Source organism: Narcine bancroftii, chromosome 3 (assembly GCF_036971445.1).
Source record: "Narcine bancroftii isolate sNarBan1 chromosome 3, sNarBan1.hap1, whole genome shotgun sequence".
NCBI lineage: Eukaryota > Metazoa > Chordata > Chondrichthyes > Torpediniformes > Narcinidae > Narcine > Narcine bancroftii.
In genome coordinates, this window is record NC_091471.1 from 104213832 (window position 1) to 104237948 (window position 24117).

The 24117-nt window shown below is 39.2% G+C and overlaps 1 protein-coding gene across 9 annotated transcripts in view; it reads left to right on the plus strand.

Annotated features, from left to right (window-relative positions):
• Positions 1 to 24117, plus strand: part of LOC138757434 (tyrosine-protein kinase Tec-like) — a 159489-nt gene that overhangs the window by 116779 nt on the left and 18593 nt on the right. For all 9 annotated transcript variants that reach the window (XM_069924700.1, XM_069924703.1, XM_069924704.1 and 6 more), the window contains 6 exons: positions 2595 to 2649; positions 14639 to 14718; positions 16272 to 16399; positions 20867 to 20941; positions 21624 to 21795; positions 23465 to 23681. In XM_069924700.1, the coding sequence (XP_069780801.1) occupies positions 2595 to 2649; positions 14639 to 14718; positions 16272 to 16399; positions 20867 to 20941; positions 21624 to 21795; positions 23465 to 23681 (727 nt within the window). The remainder of the gene's footprint in view (positions 1 to 2594; positions 2650 to 14638; positions 14719 to 16271; positions 16400 to 20866; positions 20942 to 21623; positions 21796 to 23464; positions 23682 to 24117) is intronic.

Here is a 24117-nt window from a genome sequence, read left to right on the forward strand (position 1 = left end):
TTAACCATTTACACTGTTTAAAATCATTTTTGATCTATTCTTTCTGTATTCTCATCAAGAATAAAAAGTATGGCCCTATGGTGTAGTGATACTTTGTGAGTTGGTTCCAGCAGATATCCTTCTTTCATGTTCTACAACTGCTCTGCTCTCATATCCCTCCACTCTGAAATCTAACACATTTAAGTATAATAGTTCTGCTGCCTTTGCTCTCTGCAACTCTGTAATTTATTATTGTGAGATGTGTAATATTGTTGTACAAAATGTGTAATATCAGACAGAAGTAACAGTCCATCATGTGATCCTTCTGTTCTCACCATATCATTGGGATTGCAAATGGCATTGCCTACCTCTGAGCCAAGCTCTCAGATTGACTGCACATGTTGTGCAACAAATGTGAGACACCCAGTGTTTGCCTTGGTCACTAATTTTACATCCAAAGTAGAGCTTATAGGCTCTCTTTATAAGTGCAGTCACGTAGCGCCTTTGAACGCTCAGCATATACTTGACACAAATATAACAGGGTGTATCACAGCTGTGGGGACACTGACAAGACATTTCTGCTTATTGAATCTTCCTGAAGACAATAAATGCTATTGTTAAGTACACTCCCTATATTATTGTCAGTAGAACATGTGCATCAACATGCATTCACTCTATATCAATTTAATGCACAGCATCTGTATATGTGAGCTGCTTTTATAGCCTGTCTGTATCTAACCTGATTAAGTATCCCCAGGCCCAAGACCATATTTGCATAGCACCTGCACTGAGCACATGCCCAGGCATGTTTGGACTGACCAAAAATGCTTACTTTGTAGGGAATATATTAGTATTAAAATATCACAGGAAATCACAGGTATGTCTAAAGAACAGGACATGATCGGAAAATTTAAGGTGATTTTCACAAATAGCAGCCCAAAATCCATAAAATAGACTCAAAAGTGTTCAGGAAGCAAAATTTATAATTGATCTGCTTGCAAAATAACTTCTATCACTGCATGTGACAATGAACTTGAACTTCCCCTAGATTCTACCATAAATTTATACACCATGTATAATTTAGATCTACCAACCAATTAGCCTACCAACCCATACGTCTTTGGGAAGTAGGAGGAAACTGATACTATCACAGAGAGGAAGTACACACTCCACACAGACATCAGCTGATGTCAGAATTGAACCCAGATTTCTGGCACTGAAGTAGCTTCTGTATTGGTTGTGCCATTGTCCTGTTTCCTTGGGTAGGATAAGGTCTATTGTCTGTGTCTGTTAACATGACCTTAGCAGAGAAGTGGCCTGGCAGGAACTAAATAGGCCTTCTTTGCAATCCATTATGACATTTTACAGTTCAATGATTGTCTCTGTTCAAAGACAGTCAATTATATTTCATTCATTCTATTTGCCAGAGACCATCCATTGGGTGTTATGGTTCATAAATAGCCATAAACTCTAAAAGATTGAATATGTAATTGCCCGAAGCATATTACAACCAATGAATTGTTGTCATGATGAGGGAAATAATTTTCATCCAGCAGACTTTCACAAACAGTAGAATGATGTGATTTGAGTAATATATATTAGACAACACATAGGATAACCCTTCTCCAGTGTGCTGTTTAACGTTAACTTGAAACATGTTAAATGGACATTTAAAATTAGACTTACAGCACTAACAGGCCAATTTGACCCTATGAGTCCATGCTGCCTAAATTACACCCCATTAACCTACACCCAAGTATTTTTTTGAAGGATTGGAGGAAACTGCAACCCCCAGAGAAAACCCACACAGACAAACTCCCTACAGACAGCGTTGGATTCGAATGCAGATCCGATCCCGATCACTAACCACTTTGCCAACCATGCCCCTTATGAGGCCTTTTCTTATTTTTCTTATTTTCTTATCTTATGAAGCCTTAGTTTAATGCTTTATCAAAAATATAGTACTGTAATGCAATGCAATATGGATTTATTGTACACAAATGTGTCAAGCTGTTGTGTGCTTTCTCCTCCTGAATGTATAACAAGATGGAGTCACTGCTGTCACTAATGTAATAGCCTTTTCTGAATATCCAAGTTTACTCTATTTAATGGTATCTTGGTTATCCGGTCGGCTCATTAGATGTGCTATGTGTGATTTCCTCTTCGTTGAGCATGTCGACTTTTCCCACTCATTTTCCAATAACTCTGTCACCATTTCAAGAAAAATGAATTATGGCATTTTCTGATATGTTATTTGGCCACTAATTCCCTATTTTCTTCTTCGTCTTTTCTCAAATAACAGTTCTATACATTTTCCCTGCCATTCACTCCAATAATCCAATTAATGTTTGAAGATCACAACCAGAGACCTAATCCATAAAATCTAAGATAGTTGGAGATTTTTGCACACCAGCATAATTTAAAAAAAATTAACCTTGTAAGAATTTGCTATTATTTAGTCCCTTTAATTTCCCTGGGATATTTGAAAGCATGAGAAGGCAAATAGATGGCAAATAATAAATAATTGGTTATTGTTAGACATTTAAACTATAATGCTGAGAATGCAGTTTGTGGAAAGTTCTTAATTCTCTGATCTGTTTTTCATTTTTGTCTAGGTGGTATTGCAGAAATGCAAATAGAAGTAAAGCAGAATATTTACTAAAATCTGAGGTAATGATAAAATACTGTATGTTCTTTATTTACAAACAATTTACCCAATTTAAAAAAATGTTCAGTAAACCAACATATTTTGATGGAGGCCTCAAGTTAGAAACATTAGTTATAAATCTTTATCTTTGCTATATAAAGTACACTGTTTGACCTGTTTAGTTTCTCCAGCATTGTATTTTTACTTTAGGCACGATGGTTGCAGACTTCCATTTTTTACTTCAAATAAACCAATATGATATTGTTGATAAAGCTATCAGAAATAGCACATAATTTGAGGCTACTTTTTCATATTTGTTTTCAACTATGCAAAAAGCCAAATTTACATAACTAACACATTATGGACTGTCATTAAGTCTGTTGTATTATAGAATGATATTTCATTAAAATTAATTGTCTTTAATCATGAAGCTATCTTCAACACAAGTTCAATTAAAATTTAGAAGATGGAACTCTACAGCACTGTACAAGCCCTTCAGCCCTCGATGTTGTGTCGACCCATATATTCCTTAAAAAAATACTAAACCCACCCTAAGCCATAATCCGCTATTCTTCTATCATCCATGTGCCTGTCTGAGTCTCTTAAATACCCCCAATGTTTCAGTCTCCACCACCATCCATGACAAGGCATTCCAGGCACCACAGCTCTCTGTGCAAAAATAAACATATCCCGAATGTCTCCCCTCAACGTCCTTCCCTTAACTTTGTACATATGTCCTCTGGTGTTTGCTATTCCTTCCCTGGGAAATGGGCACTGGCTGTCCACCCTATGCCTCTCAATCTTTAGACCTCTATCAAGTCTCCTCTCATCCTTCTACACTCCAAAAAGAAAAGCCCCAGCTCTGCTAACCTTTCCTCATAAGACTTGTTTCCCAATCCAGGTAACATCCTGGTAAATCTCTGCACTCTTTCCATAGCTTCTACATCCTTCCTATAATGAGGTGACCAGAACTGAACACAGTACTCTAAGTGTGGTCTTATCAGAGATTTGTAAAGTTGCAACATAACCTGAACTCAATCCCCCTGTTAATGAATCCCAGCATCCCATAGGCCTTCTTTACTATCCTATCAACCTGTGCGGAGACCTTGAGAGATGTATGGATTTGAACCTCAAAGTCTCTCTGTTCATCCACATTCTTAGTAACCATCCATTAACCCTGTACTCAGCCTTCTGATTTTTCTTCCAAAATGCATCACCTCACACTTATCCATATTGAACTCCATCTGCCACTTTTCTGCCAAACACTTCCTCCTGTCTGTATCCTCTTTTTTTGGAAAATTTTAAAAATGTTACAAAAAGAGAAAATACAAAGCCACAAAAATACCGATATAAGGAAAAAAAAGTACAAAAGGACAAAATATAAAAAGGAAATAGTAATAGTATCCCCCCTCCCCCCCCCCACCCCCATCCTCCCTCCACCAACTGCACTATCCTAACTCTCTCTCCCACACCTCGGAGCCTTACAAAAAATTATACATTTAAAATCAAATAGTCAATATGCCAACTCTTTACATAACTTTTATTTAAGATCAATAGCCATACGATCCAAATATAAACACCACATTTTAACAAAAATAAAATTATTTTGCAAATTGTTATTTTTTTCAAAATATAAACACGATTGCAGTTCGTTATGCCATCTTTGTATATTCAATTCCACATAATTTTTTCAAGTAATCGCTATACATTTTCTTGCAACCGCTAACCCTAACCGCAAAAATGCAAATTATGACTTCTTAGCCAATCCTGAAATAATGGCATTCATATAACCCAATAAACACATCATTGGTTCCACTTGCAAATTAACTGTAAATAAATTTCTGTATGTATCCTCTTTTAACCTTCAACAACCTTCAGCTCCATCCACAACTCCTCCAACCTTCATGTCATCTGCAAACTTACTGACCCATCCTTCTGCCTCTTCATCCAGGTCATTTATAAAAATCACAAAGAGCAGGTCCCAAAACAGATCCTTGCACCACTAGTCACTGACGTCCAGGCAAAAAACTTTTCTTCCACTATTATTCTCTGTTTTCTTCCTGCAAGCCAATTTTTTATCTACACTGATGCCATGACTCATGACTATCTGGATGAGTCTCTCATCAAATGCCTTGCTAAAATCCATGTAGACCACATCAATTTATTTTTTGTTACCTTCTCAAAAAACTCAATTAGGCTCACAAGGCATGACCTTCTGCAGTGAACTGAGATTCACTGATGGTGTGTTGTCAAGGTGCGCAATTTGCCCTACTCCGTGGAAGATGTCAGGGAAATGACCAGGTCTTGCTAGGTCTCTGCCCCCATCTACCCATATATAACCCTGGTTTCCTGCCTAAACCTTGAGCCTTTCTGAAGACCACTGTAAGACCCTACCCTCAGTTATAAGCTAATAAAAGCATATGTTCTTCTTCCAGTCGTGAGAGCTTTTATTCATGCTATAATTTTATTGGCTTATTCCCTAGAAGATGGAAGCGCTACTCAAGCCATGTATGTTGCTGATAGACCCTCTGTCTATCTGACGTGGCTGAGGAGTTCACATACTGGATAGAGCGCTTCCAGGCCTACCTGACCATGATTAGAGACATCTTCCATACCGATGAACTCAGGTGGTCCGCACTCGTTTCGAGGGTAGGAACGAAAGGGTACGCAGTCATTAGGGACTGCACTACATATGACGCTGCCATGGAGGTTTTGAAGACTCGGTGCCTGAAGTCGCAAAATGAGGTTGTAGTGAGGCACTGACTCACTCTACATCGCCAATGGCCAGGAAAGACCATTGATGAATACCTGCTGGATCTGTGGACGCTTGCCAAGAAATGCAGGAATGAAGCGGCTACAGGTCGCGTTCGTGAGGAAGAACAGATCCGGGACACTCGAGTCACGGGGGTCCGCTCGAGGTACATGAGGCAGCGACTGCTTGAGTCAGGAAAGAAGGACCTGGCTAGCCATGTTGAGCTGGCCAAATCGCTGAAACAGGCCACGCTCGAGAATGAAGACCTCAAAGCCAGCAAGCTCACTCATCCAGGTGACTCCTGCCAAGGATTGGCTGTTCCCACTACCCCAGCCCTAGTGGCTGCTGCTTCCCATGCTAGGCTGTGCTTTTTCTGCGGCAAGAGCCAGCATCCCCTGACCTTATTGCCCGGCTAAAGACACAGTTTGCTCCAGCTGTAGCAAGAAAGAACATTGGGCAAGGGTTTACTGTGTGAGGGGAAGCCTGGGGAAGTCCGCAGCCTGCACCACACCTGGATTTGATTCTAGCCCCATGCTGTTGGCCCCAAATTTGCCTGAACCCACTTGCGACACTACACGCCAAAGGAGGGTGGCTGCGAGAAAATGGCACGAAAAGGCTCGATGGCCATCTTGCTGCGACTCAAATTCAAACTCGGTGCCGTCACCTTCAGTGGAGGAGGAGGAGGAGAGTGGCAACCTTGCTACGCCACGAGGTTGACGTCACCTTTCCCATGGGCAGCCCAGGATGGTGGGGGCCACTCGAGTGAGGAGTATAGAGTCTCTGGAATCCTAGCCTCGATGGTTCTAGATCAGGACAGACTTCACCAGCTTAGCAACTCCATAGTGACTGTGAAGGTAAACAGACATTCCACTAAATACCTAATCGACACAGGCTCTATGAAAGTTTCATAGACTCACGGACTGTACAAGAATACAACCTAAAGATGTATCCTTCAAATTATCATTTATTCCTTGCATCTCATTTGCACTCCACTTGTATTTGAGAACATTATGTAGTACATCTGTCGTTTGGGGGGAGTTTTGTAAAATATGCCTGTATGTACTTGATGAATTGTGCACTCTGGTGTTGTTGGGTCTGGACTTCCTGTGTCACCTTAAAAGAGTGACCTTGGAGTATTCTGGTTCCCTTCCCCCTATAATGGTTTAGAACGGAGGACCTCTAAAATCAGAGCCCATCACCTCCATGGAGTGTGTTAAGGAATAAACGTCTGGCTGTCCTTGGCTACCTGGTGGAGAATGGCATAATTGGACCTGGCCCCGATAGGATGAGCCCCCTGTTAGAGCTCCCCGTTCCAGGACCACGAAGGCTTTGAGGAGATGCCTGGGGTTTTTCTCATATTACACCCAGTGGATCCCTCAATATGCTGATAAGGTTCAATCCCTCTTAAAAGCCACTTCTTTTCCCCTCTTGGCCCAAGCCCAAACAGCTTTTAACTACCTCCGAAACCACATTGCGAAAGCCGCCAGGCACGCGGTGGATGAAGTGTACCTTTCCAAATAGCCCTGGCTGCTAATCTCAACCAGGCGGGCAGGCCGGTTGCATTTTTTTCCCTTCGGTCATTGCAAGGCCACAAGCTCCAGAGCCCTCTGTAGAAAAAGAGGCTCAAGCCATTGTAGAAGCTGTGAAGCACTGGAGACACTACCTGGCTGGTAGAAAATTAATGCTCCTCACTGACCAGTGCTCAATCACATTTATGTTTAATAATGTCAAGAGGGGAAAAATCAAAAATGACAAGATTGCTAGATGGAGGATCAGGCTCTCCACCTACAATAATGACATTGCCTATCGGCCAGGAGCCTTTAATGACCCTTCAAATGCCTTATACAGGAGTTACCCACATGGCTCATTTTGTCAATGCATAGTCCATGGAAGACTTCAGAGAAATGACCAGGTCTTGCCAGGTCTGTGTGGAGTGCAAGCTGCACTTCTACCGCCCCGCAAATTGCATCTGATTAAGTCATCCAGGCCCTTTGAACAGCTCATTGTTGATTTTTAGGGACCTCTCCCCTCCACGAATGGGAACATTTTCTTCCTCTCTATCACTGATGAGTACTCCTGTTTTCCATTCGCCATCCATGTCCAGAGACATCCACTTTGTCAGTCATTTCGCCCTGTTCAGGTATCCCGGCTATGAACATAGCGACTGGGGCATATCTTTTTTATGAGCGAAGAGTTACATCAGAACCTGCTGGCAATGGGCATTGTATCCAGCAGGACTACTAGCTACAACCAACAGGGGAATGGGCAGGTTGAAAAGGAAAATGCGACAGTTGTGAAGGCTGTCAAACTGGCCCTCAAGTCAAAAGGCCTTCCAGACTCATGCTGGCAGGAAGATAGCATTATGCTTTTGTCCTTCTACCCTAATTTCTGTCCTCATTCTGATTTCCACTCCCCTGCCAAACTAGTTTAAACCCTCCCCAACAACTCAATCAATCCTGGCCGCCAGGATATTGATGCCTTTCCAGTTCAGGTACAGCTTGTTCTTTTCATACAAGTCAGACCTTCCCCAGAAGAGATTCCAATGATTCAGAAATCTGAACCCCTGCACCCTTGCACTCAACTTTTCAGCCACACATTCATCTGCTACAACTTCCTGTTCCTGTCCTCTCTGGCACATGGCACAGGCACCAATCCTGAGATTTCTACCATTGAGGTTCTGCTTTTTAACTTCTTTCCTAATTCTCTATATTCCCTCTTCAGGACCTCATCCCTACTCTTATCTATGTAATTGGCCCCCATGTGGACCACGATATCTGGCTGTATACCTTCCCCCTCCAGAATGCTATGAACTCAATCTGGATCATCCCTGACCCTGGCACCTGGGAGGCAACTTTTCATCTGAGAGCCTTGATCTCATTCACCAAGCTTCCTATCTGCTCTCCTATCAATAAGTCCACAATTCCCACAGCTTTTCTCTTCTCCTTTTGAGCTGAGAGGCCAGCCCCTGCACTAGAGATATGACCACCATGACTTATCCCTGGTAGATCATCTCCCCCAACAGTATTCAAAACAGTATACTTGTTGTTGAGAGGAATAGCCACAAAGGTGCTCTGCACTGTCTTCCTCTCCCCTTCCCCTTCCCTCTCCTAAAAGTCACCCAGTCGCCTGTCTCCTGACATTTAGGGGTGACTATATCCCTGAATCTCCTCTCTTTCACTATATCTGCCTCCTGAATGATCCTGAGTTCATCCAGCTCCAGTTCCCTAACTCAGTCTCTCAGGAGTTGCACCTGGATGCACCTCTTGCAGGTGTAATCATCAGGGATAATTGTGCTGTCCCAGATTTCCCACTTTCTGCAAATGGAGCATTCCACTGCTGTCGCTGCTGTCTCCATGAACTCTTTCTAATTTAAATTCAAAGATCTTATTAGAATCAAGCTCGTCTCTTTGTCCTATTCTGAGCCACTAACACACTGGCTGCTCCACCCATTGAGCCATCCCTTTTTTTATTTGTCACTACCCCTTATCTTAATTACTTCTCCCACCATTCACCATTCTGTTTAACCCATAACTTGCTTCTTAAAGGCACTCACCTCCAGCTGGCTCCCGACAATCCCAGCTCTCTCAATCCCTGCCCTCCTCCTGTTTTAGTAACAATCCTAAGATGCCTGATTTGCCATATTCCTGTTTGAAGAAACAGGAAATATTTCACTAAGACCACCATGCATTATTTGGATTTATCAATTACATAACCACGATTTATTTCAGTATACTAGAGCAGCATCTATTCCAGCTCTTTCATGCTCCTGATGTTTTTTTTCTTGTTGAGTGGAGTCATATGGCTTGAGTGAACTGAGCATTTCTCCATATTCCTTACATTACTGGAAAAACAACTAGTGAATGTCACATTTGTTGAGTGCCAAGTTATATGGTTAGTGCAGAGCTACTACAGTGCCAGCGGCCCAGGTTCGAATCTAGTCCTGTCCATTCTCCCTGTATCTGCAGGTGTTTCCTTTGGGTGCTCTGGTTTCCACCCACTTTTCAAAACATACGGGAGTTGTAGGTTTATTGTGTTATTTGGACGGCTTGGGCTCGGGTCCGGAAGGAGTCGATATCATGCTCTATTTCAAAATTTAAATGTATTAGAGCATATTAACATGTAAATTTGGAGCAGCACTGGGCTGTTTGGCTCTTTAGCCCTTTGAAGCTGATTCACAATTAATAAGGTCATGATTGATTCCCATCTACCCCAGTAAACTTTTAACTCCTTGCTAGCAAGAATCTCTTTACCTCTTTTGAAAAAATGGCTTCCTAATACCTTTAGATGAAGAGAGTTAAGAAAAAAATCTTCAATGGGTGACCACTTATTTTTAAACTAATATCTTGGTCTTGATTCTAGCATACAAGGAAACACCCTCTCCACATCCACTCTGTCAAATCCCTTTCTAGCATACAAGGAAACACCCTCTCCACATCCACTCTGTCAAATCCCTTGTAAACTTTTACGTTTCAATCAAGAGCCCTTTCACTTTTCGAAACTCCAGTGGATGGTCCAAACAACAATTTTGTCTCTATCTTTCCCCCTGTATCAGTTTATAGCTCCTTTCACCCTTGCATCCCACTAAATTGGCTGTTCAGTGTCCTGGGATAGGAATGGAGGTTTGGCTTTTCACACTTGACCACTCCTAACTGGGATACTGAACGCTTTCACACTTACAAGGAGTCATCCCCAGGGTTAGGACTGTTCTATCAGTGACATCATGATGCATCGAGCGATGGTGGACCTGCCCTAAATCCTGATCAATGTATTATGATCTTGTATTTGAACAAAATTAATCATTCCTAATTATGACATAATTAAGCTTTATGTACAGTACAGTATGAGCCCTTCAGCCCCTGTTGTGCCAACCTATATAAACCTTTATAAGGGACAGAGAAAATGTTAGCAATAAATAGCAATAGCGGACAATTTTTTAAACAGAGTGGGAAAGTTGGTAGTGCTATAGTACACAATTTAAACAGAGTGGGAAAGTTGGTAGTGCTATAGTACACAATTTAAACAGAGTGGGAAAGTTGGTAGTGCTATAGTACACAATTTAAACAGAGTGGGAAAGTTGGAAGTGCTATAGCACACAATTTAAACAGAGTGGGAAAGTTGGTAGTGCTATAGCACACAATTTAAACAGAGTGGGAAAGTTGGTAGTGCTATAGCACACAATTTAAACAGAGTGGGAAAGTTGGTAGTGCTATAGTACACAATTTAAACAGAGTGGGAAAGTTGGTAGTGCTATAGCACACAATTTAAACAGAGTGGGAAAGTTGGTAGCACTATAGCACACAATTTATATAGCATGAGAAAATTGATAGCATTATCACGTACAATTTATACAGCTTGAGAAAGTTGGTAGCGCTATCGTGTACAATTTATAAATACCATGGGAAAAAGTGATGGCGGACCTGCCCTCCCAGAATTCCATGCGGCAGAGAAAAGGGTGTATCCTTGGAGCATTCATGCAGGGGTTTCTCTGCCATATAGCATTCTGGAAATTCAGGTCTGTCATTGCTTTTTCCCATGGTCTTTATAAATTCTGCATTATAGCGCTACCAACTTTCCCACGCTGTTTAAAAATTGTCCTCTATTGCTATTTATTGCCATTTATTTCCCCCCTCTCTCCCATGCGATCTTCCCAAGACAAAGTTTATACCTTCATTTTAATCTTTTCTTCCTTCACGTTCCTGCACTCACACAAAAACTTGGGTCATTTCAATCCCACAATGCAATTACCTGTTTTGCACTTGCCTGATTGCAACATCAGCATTTGTAGATGCCAAATATTGTACTATGGGTTGAGGCTGTCAATCCTTGGTGTAAGATGACATCACACTAGACAATTTAAAGCCGATTGGTAATTAATTCCTCGGATCACTTGCAAGTGTGAAAGGGGCTTATAAAACAAACAGAGAACTGTTGCAACCCCACTCTTCCAGTTGAAAGATTAGTCCAGGAGCAGGTAGCTTAATTTTGTTTTGGAGAGTCTTGCCGTTTTCCAATATTGGAATGTGTAGATAAATAGTACAACTTACTTTAGTGTAATGCAAAATGTTGTGTTCCTTAGTTCTATGGTGATCCGGAAAATTAAACTTTTTATTTTCTTTTTGCATTTTAAATTGTGCTTTAAATTAAATATTCTTGAATGTGGAAAACTTTTATTTTATATTGATTTGACTTAATTTAACAGTCGCAGAAACATCTATTCCGATGTCGATGGGTGAGGAGATATATAGAGTCTAGTTCACATGTGGCCCAGTTGTAAGATCACTCAAATACTTTCAAACAAGGCTGTTGGGTACTATCAGTTTCCCCAATAATCGCAATGACAAAGACTTGAGGGGAACGATAGACTTTATTGCACAGAAGACTTGAGCTGGCCCAGATCCAAACTAAGGAAGAGCAGGGAAGGGAAAGGTGACCCGACCTTTATGGCCTGGGTCCCAGGGGAGGAGTGTCATCAGGGGGCAGGCCAGCCCGAGCCAATTAGCATATACAATCCATACTATTACATTGGCAAAATGAAATTGGTAAAACAGTAATGATATATTGTTTTTCATCTTGGTGCTTAAATTTACATGAATTTAGCTTTTTAACACTGAGCAAGCAGCATTGTTCAGCTCTCTTCGTTGGTTGATGTTTAAATGGAGTGACACATTTATCCTTCAAGAATAACCAGGAAAATGGTAGATTGCAGTTAAAAACCTTTGAGACCTGTTTCACATTTCCATCCATTTTTTTAGTCTTCACTGATGTAATTATGTTCTCAATGAGTATTCAACCTTTGTGATCCTTCAATTCGGTTCTAAACCACAACCTTGTCTACATTTAAATATACTTATCCATGAATCACACAGAAAATAGATAGGAATGTGAACTTAATCCAAACAAGTGTGAGGTGTATCACTTTTGGAGATCAAATGTTGAGGAAAGTTTTAATATTGCAAGACACTTAAGAGCATTGATTTTCGTTGGGATCTTGAGGTGCAAGCTCCTTAAAAGTAGCAATCCAAGTAGTTAGAATGATAAAGAAGACATATAGCACATTGCCTTCATTGGTCAAATTAGCATGTAAAAGTTTGGCAAATGTGAGTTTCAACATGGTTAACATGCATTAATTCAATAACTTGTTTCTCGAGTGGATTAAGGAACTGTCTAATGTAGTTCCAACCATTTTGTTCTTGTATGTATATGAGATGACTTGTTATGTGTTTTCCTAGCATTTTTATGTGTTTATATGTTAAACTCAATAAAAATGTTTTTAAAAAGAAAAGAATGTAAAAGTTAGGATATCATATTGCAGCTGTATAAAACTTTGGTTAGGCCATATTTTGTACATTAAGTGCAGTTATCATCAATGCATTACCGAAGGATGTGAGGCTTTGAAGAGGGGGCAGATGCACTTCAGCAGAATATTGTCTGTTTGCCATAAGGAGAGGTTGGACAGACTTGGATTGTTTCTGTGAAGTGTAAGAGGCTGAGAAGTGACCTGATAGAAATATATAAAATAATGAGAGACATGGTTATGGTTAATAGTTAATCTTTTCCCTAGGTAGAAATAACAAATACTAGAAGGCATAGCTTTAAAATGGGTGGTGGGGGGGGGGGGGGAGGGTGTTAATTTAAAGGAGATTTGCAAGGCAAGTTTTCTTTTTGCAACGAGTGGTCAGTACCTGCCATTCACTGCCAGGGAATTAGAAGCAGGTATGAATGCAAATTTTTAAGGGCATTTGGGCACGTCATCAGGCAGGGAGTGGAGGAATATCGATCATGTACAGGCAGATGGGATTAGTTTAAATTGGCACCAGGGTTGGTACAAGGCAGCATGGACTGAAGGGTCTGTTCCTATGCTGTATTGTTCTATGCAAATAATACACTGGGATTTTTTTTTACCAGCAGATGACTATAACTAAAGATATTTATGTACAGTTATAGCTGGAGTGCTGCACACATATTGAGTCTTCTTATGTGAACAAAGTTAATGAAGACAAGGAAGAGGGTGCCACAAAGTTTCACTAGATCAGTGGTTTTCAACCTTCTTTTCACTCACATACCACCTTAAGTAATCCCTATGTCATAGGTGCTGTGTGATTAATAAGGGGTTGCTTAAGATGGTATGTGGGTAGAAGGGAAAATGTTTGAAAACCACTGTTTTAATCGCACCTAATTGACTTGTATGTGCACGGTTTCATAACTCCAAAGGAAATAGGCCAATGACAATTTTTCTCAAGCAAAAGATTTTAGTAACAATTAGGTCTAGGGCAGTAATTCTCAGCCTTCCCTTCCCACTCACATACCACCTTAAGCAAACCCTTACTAATCACAGAGCACCTATGGCATAGGGAATACTTAGTGGTATGTGAGTGGACAGAAAAAGGTTGAGAACCACTGCACTAGATTGATTCCTGGGAAGGAAAGGTTGTCCTGTGACAAGTAGGAAAGGTCTTCATCCTCCTTAGAAGAATATGAGTTGATTTAATTGAAATGCAAAAAAAACAAAATCTGTGGAATGTTATTGGAGGAGGTGTTGAGAAATTGTTTCCCTTGGAGCATCGAGAAAAATGGTAATCTCAGGATAAGGGATACTGTGATATGTGTATAAATTTCTTCACTTTACATTATATTTCTTTAGCCAAAATGGTTCCAGAAGCTCAGGTGTTCAATATATTCAAGGGTAATGCTGGAAGATTATTGGCATTAAGGATAATCACTGAAGAATTTTTGAAGTGTAATTACCATTGTAATTGGGAAAATCAGCAGGAAATTGGGTGCAGTAAGATTATCTGTTTTTGATGGTCATTGATGGATAAAGTTTGGTCAGATTGTAGGTTTATAGATAAAGGATCTTGGGACCAGAAACACAAGCTTTGTTTCCCTTTCCAGAGATGATGCCTGAACTCTGAACTCTTCCACCAGGTTAATTTTCAGTTTATAATGATGTGATCTTTCGTGCTTACCTAAAAAGGTAGGCAGAGTCCGTTCAAGATCTCAGTTGATATATGAGACCTCTGCTTGTGTTGAAATACTTTATTGAAATGCTAACTGAGATTATGTTCCTGAGTCTCTAGAATGAATCAAACCCACAACCTTCTGATTATGGGTATGCCACACCTGACCCATGAATAGAAAAGTGCCTCTAATATTTCAGTTTATTTGTAACATTTATATTAATTCAAAGGGATTCCTAAAATCAGCTACTAACTTTGGATTTTCTCAGTTACCATAGGTTTTGATCTTTATTTATTTTACAGGATAAAGAGGGAGGATTTCTTGTGAGAGATTCCAGTCAACCTGGGATGTATACAGTATCACTTTTCACCAAATTTGGCGGGTGAGCTTATGCTACTGTCTTTTACTTCACTACTCTTGGTTATTCAGTTTAATATTTTAGATGGCCACTTTTCCCCTTCATTAGGTGCTTGTGAACAGCTATTGGAGGGCCTTCAACTGGTATTAAATTAAAAAAATATATACCAGACTGATTTGAATCTAAGTACTCAAGGTCTTGGATTAACCAACTAAGTTATATTTTGAACGGTTACATATTTTTCATTCATCCATCAGTGATATATTCATAATCTCTCTTTGTCCTCTCATTCTCTTCTATCCTGCAATTTATATGCTCCTATTAGTTCTTTACTATGTAAGTAGAAGAGGGAAATTAGAAGACAAAATGAACTAAATTGAATTATTATAAAATGGGTAGCAGAAAAAAAATAACAGTCTTTCAGTAAATCTATACAAATCTTTGAAGCTAAGAGAACAAATCAAGAAACTTGCATAAAAATAAATAAGGGACAGCTTTGTTCATGGAAGAACAGGTTTACAAGTTCTAGGGTATTGTACTCAATCCTTCTGAAACATTCTTGGCACTGCATATTATAGCCTTGGGTAGGAATAATTAACTGAATTATATCAGTTGGTCCTTTCATGCCAGGCCTCTACCTGGAGGCCAGCTACAAGAGCAGAGGGAAAACAATAATGTACCTTTTCATGGAGCAGCCCTAAAAGCCTGCTCCTCTGTCACGTTCATGTCGAACAGTGATCTTGTAGCACCCTCCGGAACTGATGGAGGCAGGGCAACCAGTCCATTACTGCTACCCGTTATAAATATGGGGCAGAACAATGGCCATCTACCCTATCCAAAATCCCCCATGCAGCTGGAACTGCTCTGTGTTTCTCAGAACAATTCCAGTTGCTTAAGGGATTATGGATAGGAAAGACGGCTATTGCTCTATTGTGTTTTGAGCCGCAGAGAGTGGCCCCAAAGGCTGGAATGGCTGGCAGGGCTGTCACAACCCGCAACGGCCAGCCCCCGCTGGCCACCCCTGTCCTGATAGACCGCACTGACCGCCCCTGCTCTGACAGCTCCTGCTGGCTGCCCTGAAGGGGTCATGGAGGGAGAGGGGTGAGTGGGTGGGAAGGAGAGGGGAGATGAGTCACTGGCTGGTGGTGTCATCATGATGTCATTAGCCCACCCCTAAGCAGCTGCTGCAAGCAGTTATAAATTCAAGTGAGGTGGCGGAGCGCTGAGCTCCGCTGATTATCCTTCTCCAAGAGGGATTGAATTTGGCACCTTGGAGCTGGCTGTGGTGCATTCATAGATGTCAGTTTCCTGACATAATGGAGGAGAATCTGTGCCTTTACAGTCGGGGTTTTTCACTGCATGAAAGGGCCTAATGTTAAAGGATCTTCATTTCTACTGCAGAGGGTGGAGAGGGGTAGATTTGATAGAAGTGTTCCATTTATGAATACTTTGAATTAAATAATTAATAGTTTTGAAATTTTACATATTTACTTGATTAGGATAATAACCTTAGGTGATGGGGAGCCACAAGTGTAGATTAATAATGGTTAACTATCAGTTTTTTTTTTTTTCCCCAGAGAGGGATCTATTCGACATTACCATATAAAGGTGACCCAGAAACCTCAAAGACAGTATTATCTGGCAGAAAAACATTTGTTTGATAATATTCCTGAATTAATTGAGTATCATCAACACAATGCAGCAGGTAAAATGGTCCAGCAAATCATACTGGTGGAAATGATTTACCAATCTTATCTTTCTTGTGTTTTAGGAGTGGCATTAGATTTTACAGGGATAAAGGAGAAAATTGTTCAATTTTCATTGTGTTTCACTGGCCAAAAATATTAGTGTCAAGTTAGGCTGTTCCAGAGAAATTTTTAATAATTTTGGTTATGTTTAACGAGGTCAAAATAAATTAGAGGAGTAATAATACATGATGCAAAATCTTCGGTCATTTTTAAAACACATCCAAGTTTGCTTCCTCAATTGATCATTTTTTTTAAATTTTACTTTATTTAGTTAAAAGAACTAATGGGAGAGTAGGAGATCAAATGAGAAACAGTAACTATAGAATTCCAGCTTTTGGTACTGTTACAGGCCCAGAGGACCCCAAAAACCAGCAGCAATAGATATTCACCAAAACAAAATGGTTACTTAAACAAAAATTGCTTTTAATTATCTTTAAATATGAAAACAGGATCAAACTTTATCTTATCACTATTAACTTAACTAACCTAACTTAACCCCCTTCTCATTTTAAGTGCACGTATATGTAATGTGTGTTTAAGATCAGAAAAGTTCTTTGATTCACAATCCAATCTCACTTCTCATTCCTTCAAGGTAAATGGTTACCACCAAGGAAGGTTCTTGTCAGTTTTCAGAGAGAGATTTCTTGTTCGCTGGACACCCACAACTGATTCCTTTTAATCAGCCACTTCAGTGTCTTGCCGAAGAAACTTGCCCCATCAGGGTTTTCCAGATGATAACCTCTTTCTTTCAGGTCACCACAGAGTACCTTTTTGTTTCTCTTATTTCAGTGAAATATTAGGCAGCCAGTCATCTCCTCTTGTATGAACCACAAGGGCTTTGACCAGGGTGAACTAAACACTCACAACCCATCTTCCAAATGGGGTTTTTCCACAAGTTTACCAGCTTGTCCTGTTCCAGTCCCAGCTGCTGCTGCTGGCTGTAGCACTGCAAAACTGAATTCTCTCTCTCTCTCTCTATCTCTCTCCCTCTCTCTATCTCTCTCCCTCTCTCTCTCTCTCTCTCGTACAGAGAAAAAGCCTGTTTTTCTCTCTCTGCATGCAAAACCACATGACCCTCTTAGAATAGCAAGTTCCATTCCAAACAATCTGTGGCTCCGACGAGTTTTTTCATCTGTTGCCTTTTTGTAAGCAACAATCCATTAGTGAAGTCTCTTGGACACTCTCCAAAGCTTCTGTAAAGGCTCTTGGAGCCTGCCTGTCTAGTATGAGCAGAGCTCAAGTATTTTAAATAAGATCTTTTTTAAAGTGTTTATATGTGACCTATACTAAAAACCCTGCCCCAATTTAACTCCCAAAAACATATCTATAATCTGTCACAATACGGAGATAGAAGGCTGTAGAAATATTTAGGTCAGCCTAGAAAAAGGAAGTATGATGCAATAATATAGAATCAAATCCAAAATAACTTGATTGAAAAGATAGCAGACAGGATGATGGTTTATTATTGAGATTTGTTAGATTATGAAAGTAGAAAAGAATAAAGAGGGGTATAATGGTTTGGGAAAAAAAACACATTTAATATGATACTGCATAGTCCCCAAGTTAACTAAGCTGAGAAGTTAGAACCAGATGATTGATCTACAATAGGAAAACATTCAGAATATAGATGCATAGTGTACAAACATTGAAAGTAACATGAAAGATTAAAAGACTAGAGATTTAAATCTCACAGAAATAAAAGTATCTGATTACTAATGAGGGCCAAATGGAAATTGTAACTAAGGATAAAAAAAAGTGCATGTAAAAATAGCTATTTGATCAGAATAATGGCAATTTGAGTTTTATAGACAAGAATGGAAAAAATGGAAGACTATCACATTACTCGAGAAGGAATTTTGGTGTGGGAGATTTTTTGATCAATTAATTTTCCAAATGAGATGCAAGTTTAAGAGAGGCATGATGAATTTTGACTCTGGTGTTGAAAACCTGACAATAATAGAAAACTAACTTTCCATTCAATGGTCCACCTGCTAAATACTATTAAATTAAGGTTAATGGAATGAAAGATTGGACCTGTTTGGGTCAATTAACCAATTTGCTATATGTTTTTGCATTATTTGAAAGTGAAAATATATCCAAAGGTTTACAATAATTGTTTACGAATGTTGTAGACAGGGAATTGGTTCTGAAAGTGCATGTAACATGGATTAATTACTGATAATATGGAGCTCAAACTGAAGAAAACCTAAAGAGAAACTATTAGAAAATATAGCCGTAGTTTATTTCATCCTTGGATTTGAAATTCAAGTAAATGGATTGGAAATAGACAGAGCTTGTTTGCTCGAAATTTTTGTGCAGATGTAATGAAACTCTTGCTGCAGCTTCCAGGCACATAGAACATGCAACATAAGAAGAGAAAAAAGAGATCATAAATAGAAAAGGGAGAGGGAAAAAAAAATATTTACAGTTAGTGGTTGTGCAACATCTGTGTTGAGTCAGTAGTGCAAACACATCTTGGGTTGTCTTGAAGAAAAGAAGTCTTGTGTTCTGGTGGTGATGTACCATCAAATAATTCACAAAAGGCTGAGTAGTGAAACAATCAGGCTTTTAATAGTTAAAGACTGGAACACTATCAAACAACCATCCACCCCCTTGACTGATCAGAGCAAAAGTAAAAGGGTGGCATGCAAGAGGCTATGGGTAGGATCAGTCTTGGGAGGTGTGTCCAGTTGGTAGTAGCATGCATGGTATAACAGTGGTTTACAACAGGTGGTCAAGACCCTGATAACTGTTGAGGGGAAAAAAATCTTGAATTTAAAGCTCCCAGACTTCATAGGTTTCTGTATCTTGTGTGTGAGAAAAGAACATGGCTATGGGTAGAAGGTTGAGGGTGGATTTGATAGAGGTATTTAAGATTATGAGGGGGATAGATAGAGTTGATGTAGATAGGCTTTTTCCCTTGAGGGTTGGAGAGATTGAAACAAAAGGCCACGAGTTAAGAGTTAAGGGGCAAAAGTTTAGAAGTAATATGAGGGAGAAATTCTTCACTCAGAGAGTGGTGGCTGTATGGAATGAGCTTTCGGGAGAAGTAGTGGTGGCAGGGTCCATTTTGTCATTTAAGGAAAAATTAGATAGCTATATGGATGGAAGAGGAGTGGAGGGTTATGGGCAAGGTGCACGTAGGTGGGACTAGAGGAGAGTGCTTGGTTCAGTGCAGACTAGAAGGGCCAAGATGGCCTGTTTCCATGCTGTAATTGTTAAATTGTTATATGGGTGGTAGAGTCCTTTAGATGTTGGTTTCCTTCTTGTGGCTGCACCTTCTACCAATGTCTTTATTGGATGGGAGTTCAGAACCATGGGGATCTAGGCTATGTCTGCCATTTTCTGCAGCCTTTTCTGTCCCTGGGCATTCAAGTTTCCAAATGAGATTGCAATTCAACCAGTCAGTGTGCCTTCCAAAGTACACCTGTGGAAGTTTGAAAGAGTATTCAACCTCATTATAAATCTCCTCAGAATCTTCAGAAAGTAGAGGTTTTTCAGTGAAGATAAAGGTGGATGAACCATTGAACTACAAGCAGTTAGTATAACTTTAGTGTAGGCAATCAAAAATCCATGATTTCAGAATAAATTAGTGAGCAGTCTGTCTTTGTTTATTGTAAGGTATCTCAAAGGAAATGCATCAGAAAATTTAGGAATTTTTGTGTGAATGAAAATGATGTAGCAAGTCAAGAGAAAAATTGATGAGGAAATTTTAAAAAAAGAGTTCCTAAAATAATTTTTAATTTCATATTTGTGCTAGGAAAATTTGAGTGTAAGGAGCATGATATTAAAACTAGCCTAAGATAGAAAAGTAAAATGTTTATCATTGGGCTTACAAGGCTGTTGAAGAACGAGAAAAATGCAAATAGGTTGATGGAATGGGGCACACAATAACTTAGTGAAATCTTAGTACAAATAAGTGTAATGTGAAATAAGGGAAACAAAAATTGTGTCAGGCATGAGGTGCTGATAGGATATTGTCAGTGGAAAGGTGTTAAATGGTATATGGGGAGCAGCAAGCTTTACAGGAACAGGTAGAAAATCTCTCTGAGTTAGAAATACAGTAGATATAGGTTTAAATATCAATTGGTGTTTTGAAATGTAGGTAAAGGCATAATGTATTAGGATCAATGTGATCAATTGTCCAACACCCGCTAAATTATGGTGATCTCTTCACGGATGTTATTATAGAAAATATGTTAAACTCTGGTGGATGGGATGTAGATTGATCTTGTTGGGCCTATTCCAGTGAATGATAAATGAACAGCAGGCCATTAATTTTATGCTATGTTTTGCTATGTTTCCTATCTCCTGGTACAGTGACATGTGATTTGGTATCCCAAAGTTGACCATAAGTCATTGAATAAATAGATGGATATTTGTAGAAGTATTATCTTGGTTAACATCATGCAGTTTCATCTTAGGTCTTGTCACAAGATTACGATATCCAGTAGGCCGCAAAGGACGATCTGCACCTAAAACGGCTGGCTTTAGCTATGGTAATATAACAAGCTGATATTTCAATGGCCCAAAAGCTTTGAAGTTTCTGTTTTATTTTTGTGTCTTGTTGTTGGCCCTCCCCTTCCCCTCAGTGTACATTTTTTTTCTGTCAATCATTTAGTCGTTTTTTGATAGCTGGTAAAAACGCATCTATTTTCTAGATTCAAATCATAGTCTTTTTTAATTTAAATGGATGCTGGTACACTTTGATTTTCTTCCTTAGAATGCAGATGTTTTGTAATCTTTGGATGATGCATTTAGAATTTGTGATTTATTAATGTATTTTCTGAATGGTTTTGTAATTACTCTGGTGATGTAGTAAAATAAATATTTAATTAAATGTATTAAAATATTTAATTTGGGCATAACAATAGGCCTTTTTCCAAACTATACTACAGCTTTCATGGAAATGGAGTTTCAAAATGTGGTTTAAAGTACCTCATTTTTTTCACAAAAAAGCCACCTTTTTGTTTACAACCTAAATAGTTTTTATTTCTTCAGCTGCAGGCACCTATCAATTACATACTGTTGTAACAATGCTTTTGACTTTCACTTGACATGATTATGGCAACTAATAGAATTAAAATTATGCTAATGCAAACAAGCAGGTTCAATTCTTTCCCATAGTATTGGAAATTTCCATTCAGTGACAAAATTAAAATATTTGCTTATTGTTCACAGACAAATGGGAAATAAATCCTTCTGAACTAACATTTATGAAAGAGTTGGGAAGTGGACAATTTGGAATAGTACGTTTGGGGAAATGGCGAGCTCAACACAAAGTAGCAATTAAGACAACTCGTGAAGGTGCAATGTGCGAAGAGGATTTTATTGAAGAAGCTAAGATCATGATGTGAGTGACAGCATATTAAATTCCAATTACACATAATTTTAACAGATCAGTAAATTATAGTAAAATTACTCCACTTATAGCTTGCCAAAATTAAACAGTGTGGTTAAAACACGTGTTATATTTCCAGGGCTAGATATTACTTCCCATTCAGCAACATTTTTGAGTAATATGTGAAAGAATTTGATCACCACTTCCAAAGACAATTAGGTACTTTGTGTGCAGGTTGCAGACTTTTAAAAAAATTATTCTAGGTCCTTCCCTGGTGTGACAAAATTATCCATAGAGGCAACTGGGCATGGGGTTAGTGGGCAATGATATCTTGATGTCACTTGTGCAAAACATATTTGCATATTCAAGATTCCTCACATTTTTGTGTCTTAATTTGAGAGTTGAGGCCTCCTTGGAGTAAACTAGAGGGGTCCAGCCTGGCTTGGTCTACTCTGCTGTGCTCTACTAGAGAGCAAGGAATCTGTATTCTTACAGCAAGTTTTCAGAGTTTCTCATTGGCTTTTGCACCAACAACTTGGTCTTTCTTTCATTCATCATTCACCTACTGCCCTTTTCTTGCTGACATCTTTTGGGGGCGATGATCACACTTAGCTATCTTCTCACACTACTACCACTCACTTGTGTATTCATTTAGTTTGTCAAAGCACGTCAGTGCCTCTACTTTCTCAGGAGTTTGTGGCGGTATGGTATGACATTGGAAACCCTAGCAAATTTCTACAGATGTGTGGTAGAAAGTGTGCTGACCAACTGCATCATGGTCTGATATGGGGACGCCAATACCCCTGAGTGTAAAGCCCTGCAAAAGATAGTGGACACAGCCCAAGACGTCACAGGCAAAACCCTCCCCACTATCAAGAACACCCTCAGGAAACACTGCAATAATCAAGGATCCACACCACCTAGCACACTCTCTGTTCTCGTTCATGCCATCAGGAAAGAGGTATAGGTGCCACAAGACTCACACCACCTGGTTCAGGAACTGCTGCTACCCTCCTCCATCAAATTCCTCATCAACAAACTTAATTGGGGACTCATTTAAGGACTCTTGTGCACATTATTGATTTATTTTTATTCTCTCTGTATTGTGCAGTCGATTTGTTTACATTTGTTATCTGTTTACAGTTCTTTATTTGTTTACATGTATACTCCATGTACAGTTTTCTTTTGCACTACCAATAAGTGGTAATTCTGCCTTGCCTGCAGAAAAAGGAATCTCAGGGTGGTATGTGATGTTATGTATGTTCTCTGGCCATCAATCTGAAATCTGAATGAGCAAAGACATGGAGAGGTATGGAATTGAGGCAGGCAAGTGGGATTAGTCCAGATAGTCTTGATAGTTGGCGTAGATGCAGTGAGCAAAAAGGCAAATTTCAATGCTCTATAACAATGAATCTATGACTGATGATATCCTGAGATCATTCTGGATCTAGCCCATGATCTGAACTAACTTATGATGCAATCTCTGTGCTAAGCAGTTACTGATTAAAACAATTAGCCAAGCTAACAGTACATTTCATTTTCTGAAAGATAGCAAATGATGACTAAGCCTTCAGTTGTCTACCCTGTGGCTCTGCCTCTTTTGTTCTATCAACATAGTGATACAAAATTTAATACATATTTGAAGGCAAATATTCACTAATATTATTTAATTTATCTGTAGGAAATTATCTCATCCGAAATTAGTACAATTGTACGGAGTTTGCACACAGCAAAGGCCAATTTATATTGTGACTGAATTTATGGAACTTGGTTGTCTATTAAACTACCTCAGACAAAGAAGAGGGCAGCAAAACAATGAAATGCTACTAAGCATCTGCCAAGATGTGTGCGAAGGCATGACCTATTTGGAAGCAAAAGGGTTCATCCACAGAGATTTGGTAAATTTTTTTTATTTTACAAGGCATAATGCAAATTTGAACCAAAAAACTAAGGACTGCACTGACATGGTTTCTTTTTAAAATGATAGACTATTGTAAATGAAAAGAAAATTGGCAGATATACTGCAAATGGGATGCAATGATTCAAATCAAGTGTGGCTCAACAAGGAGTCATCTTTTTATCTCTTGAAAGTCATTATTTGAGGAAATATGTTCCTTGTATCTTTGGTTCAAAGTTACTATGCTATTCAAATGGTTTTGTTTTGTAAACTTTTCCAGCAAGTAGTTTTTTCATTCAATAGGACTAAGAACTCGCAATGTTATTTCAGTTTAATGCAACATTGAAATTAAGGTGATTAATTATTCAGTTATGACTTAATCAAGATCAATGATAATAGGATTGCTGGCAATTAAAATTGATCTGCATAAATTAATG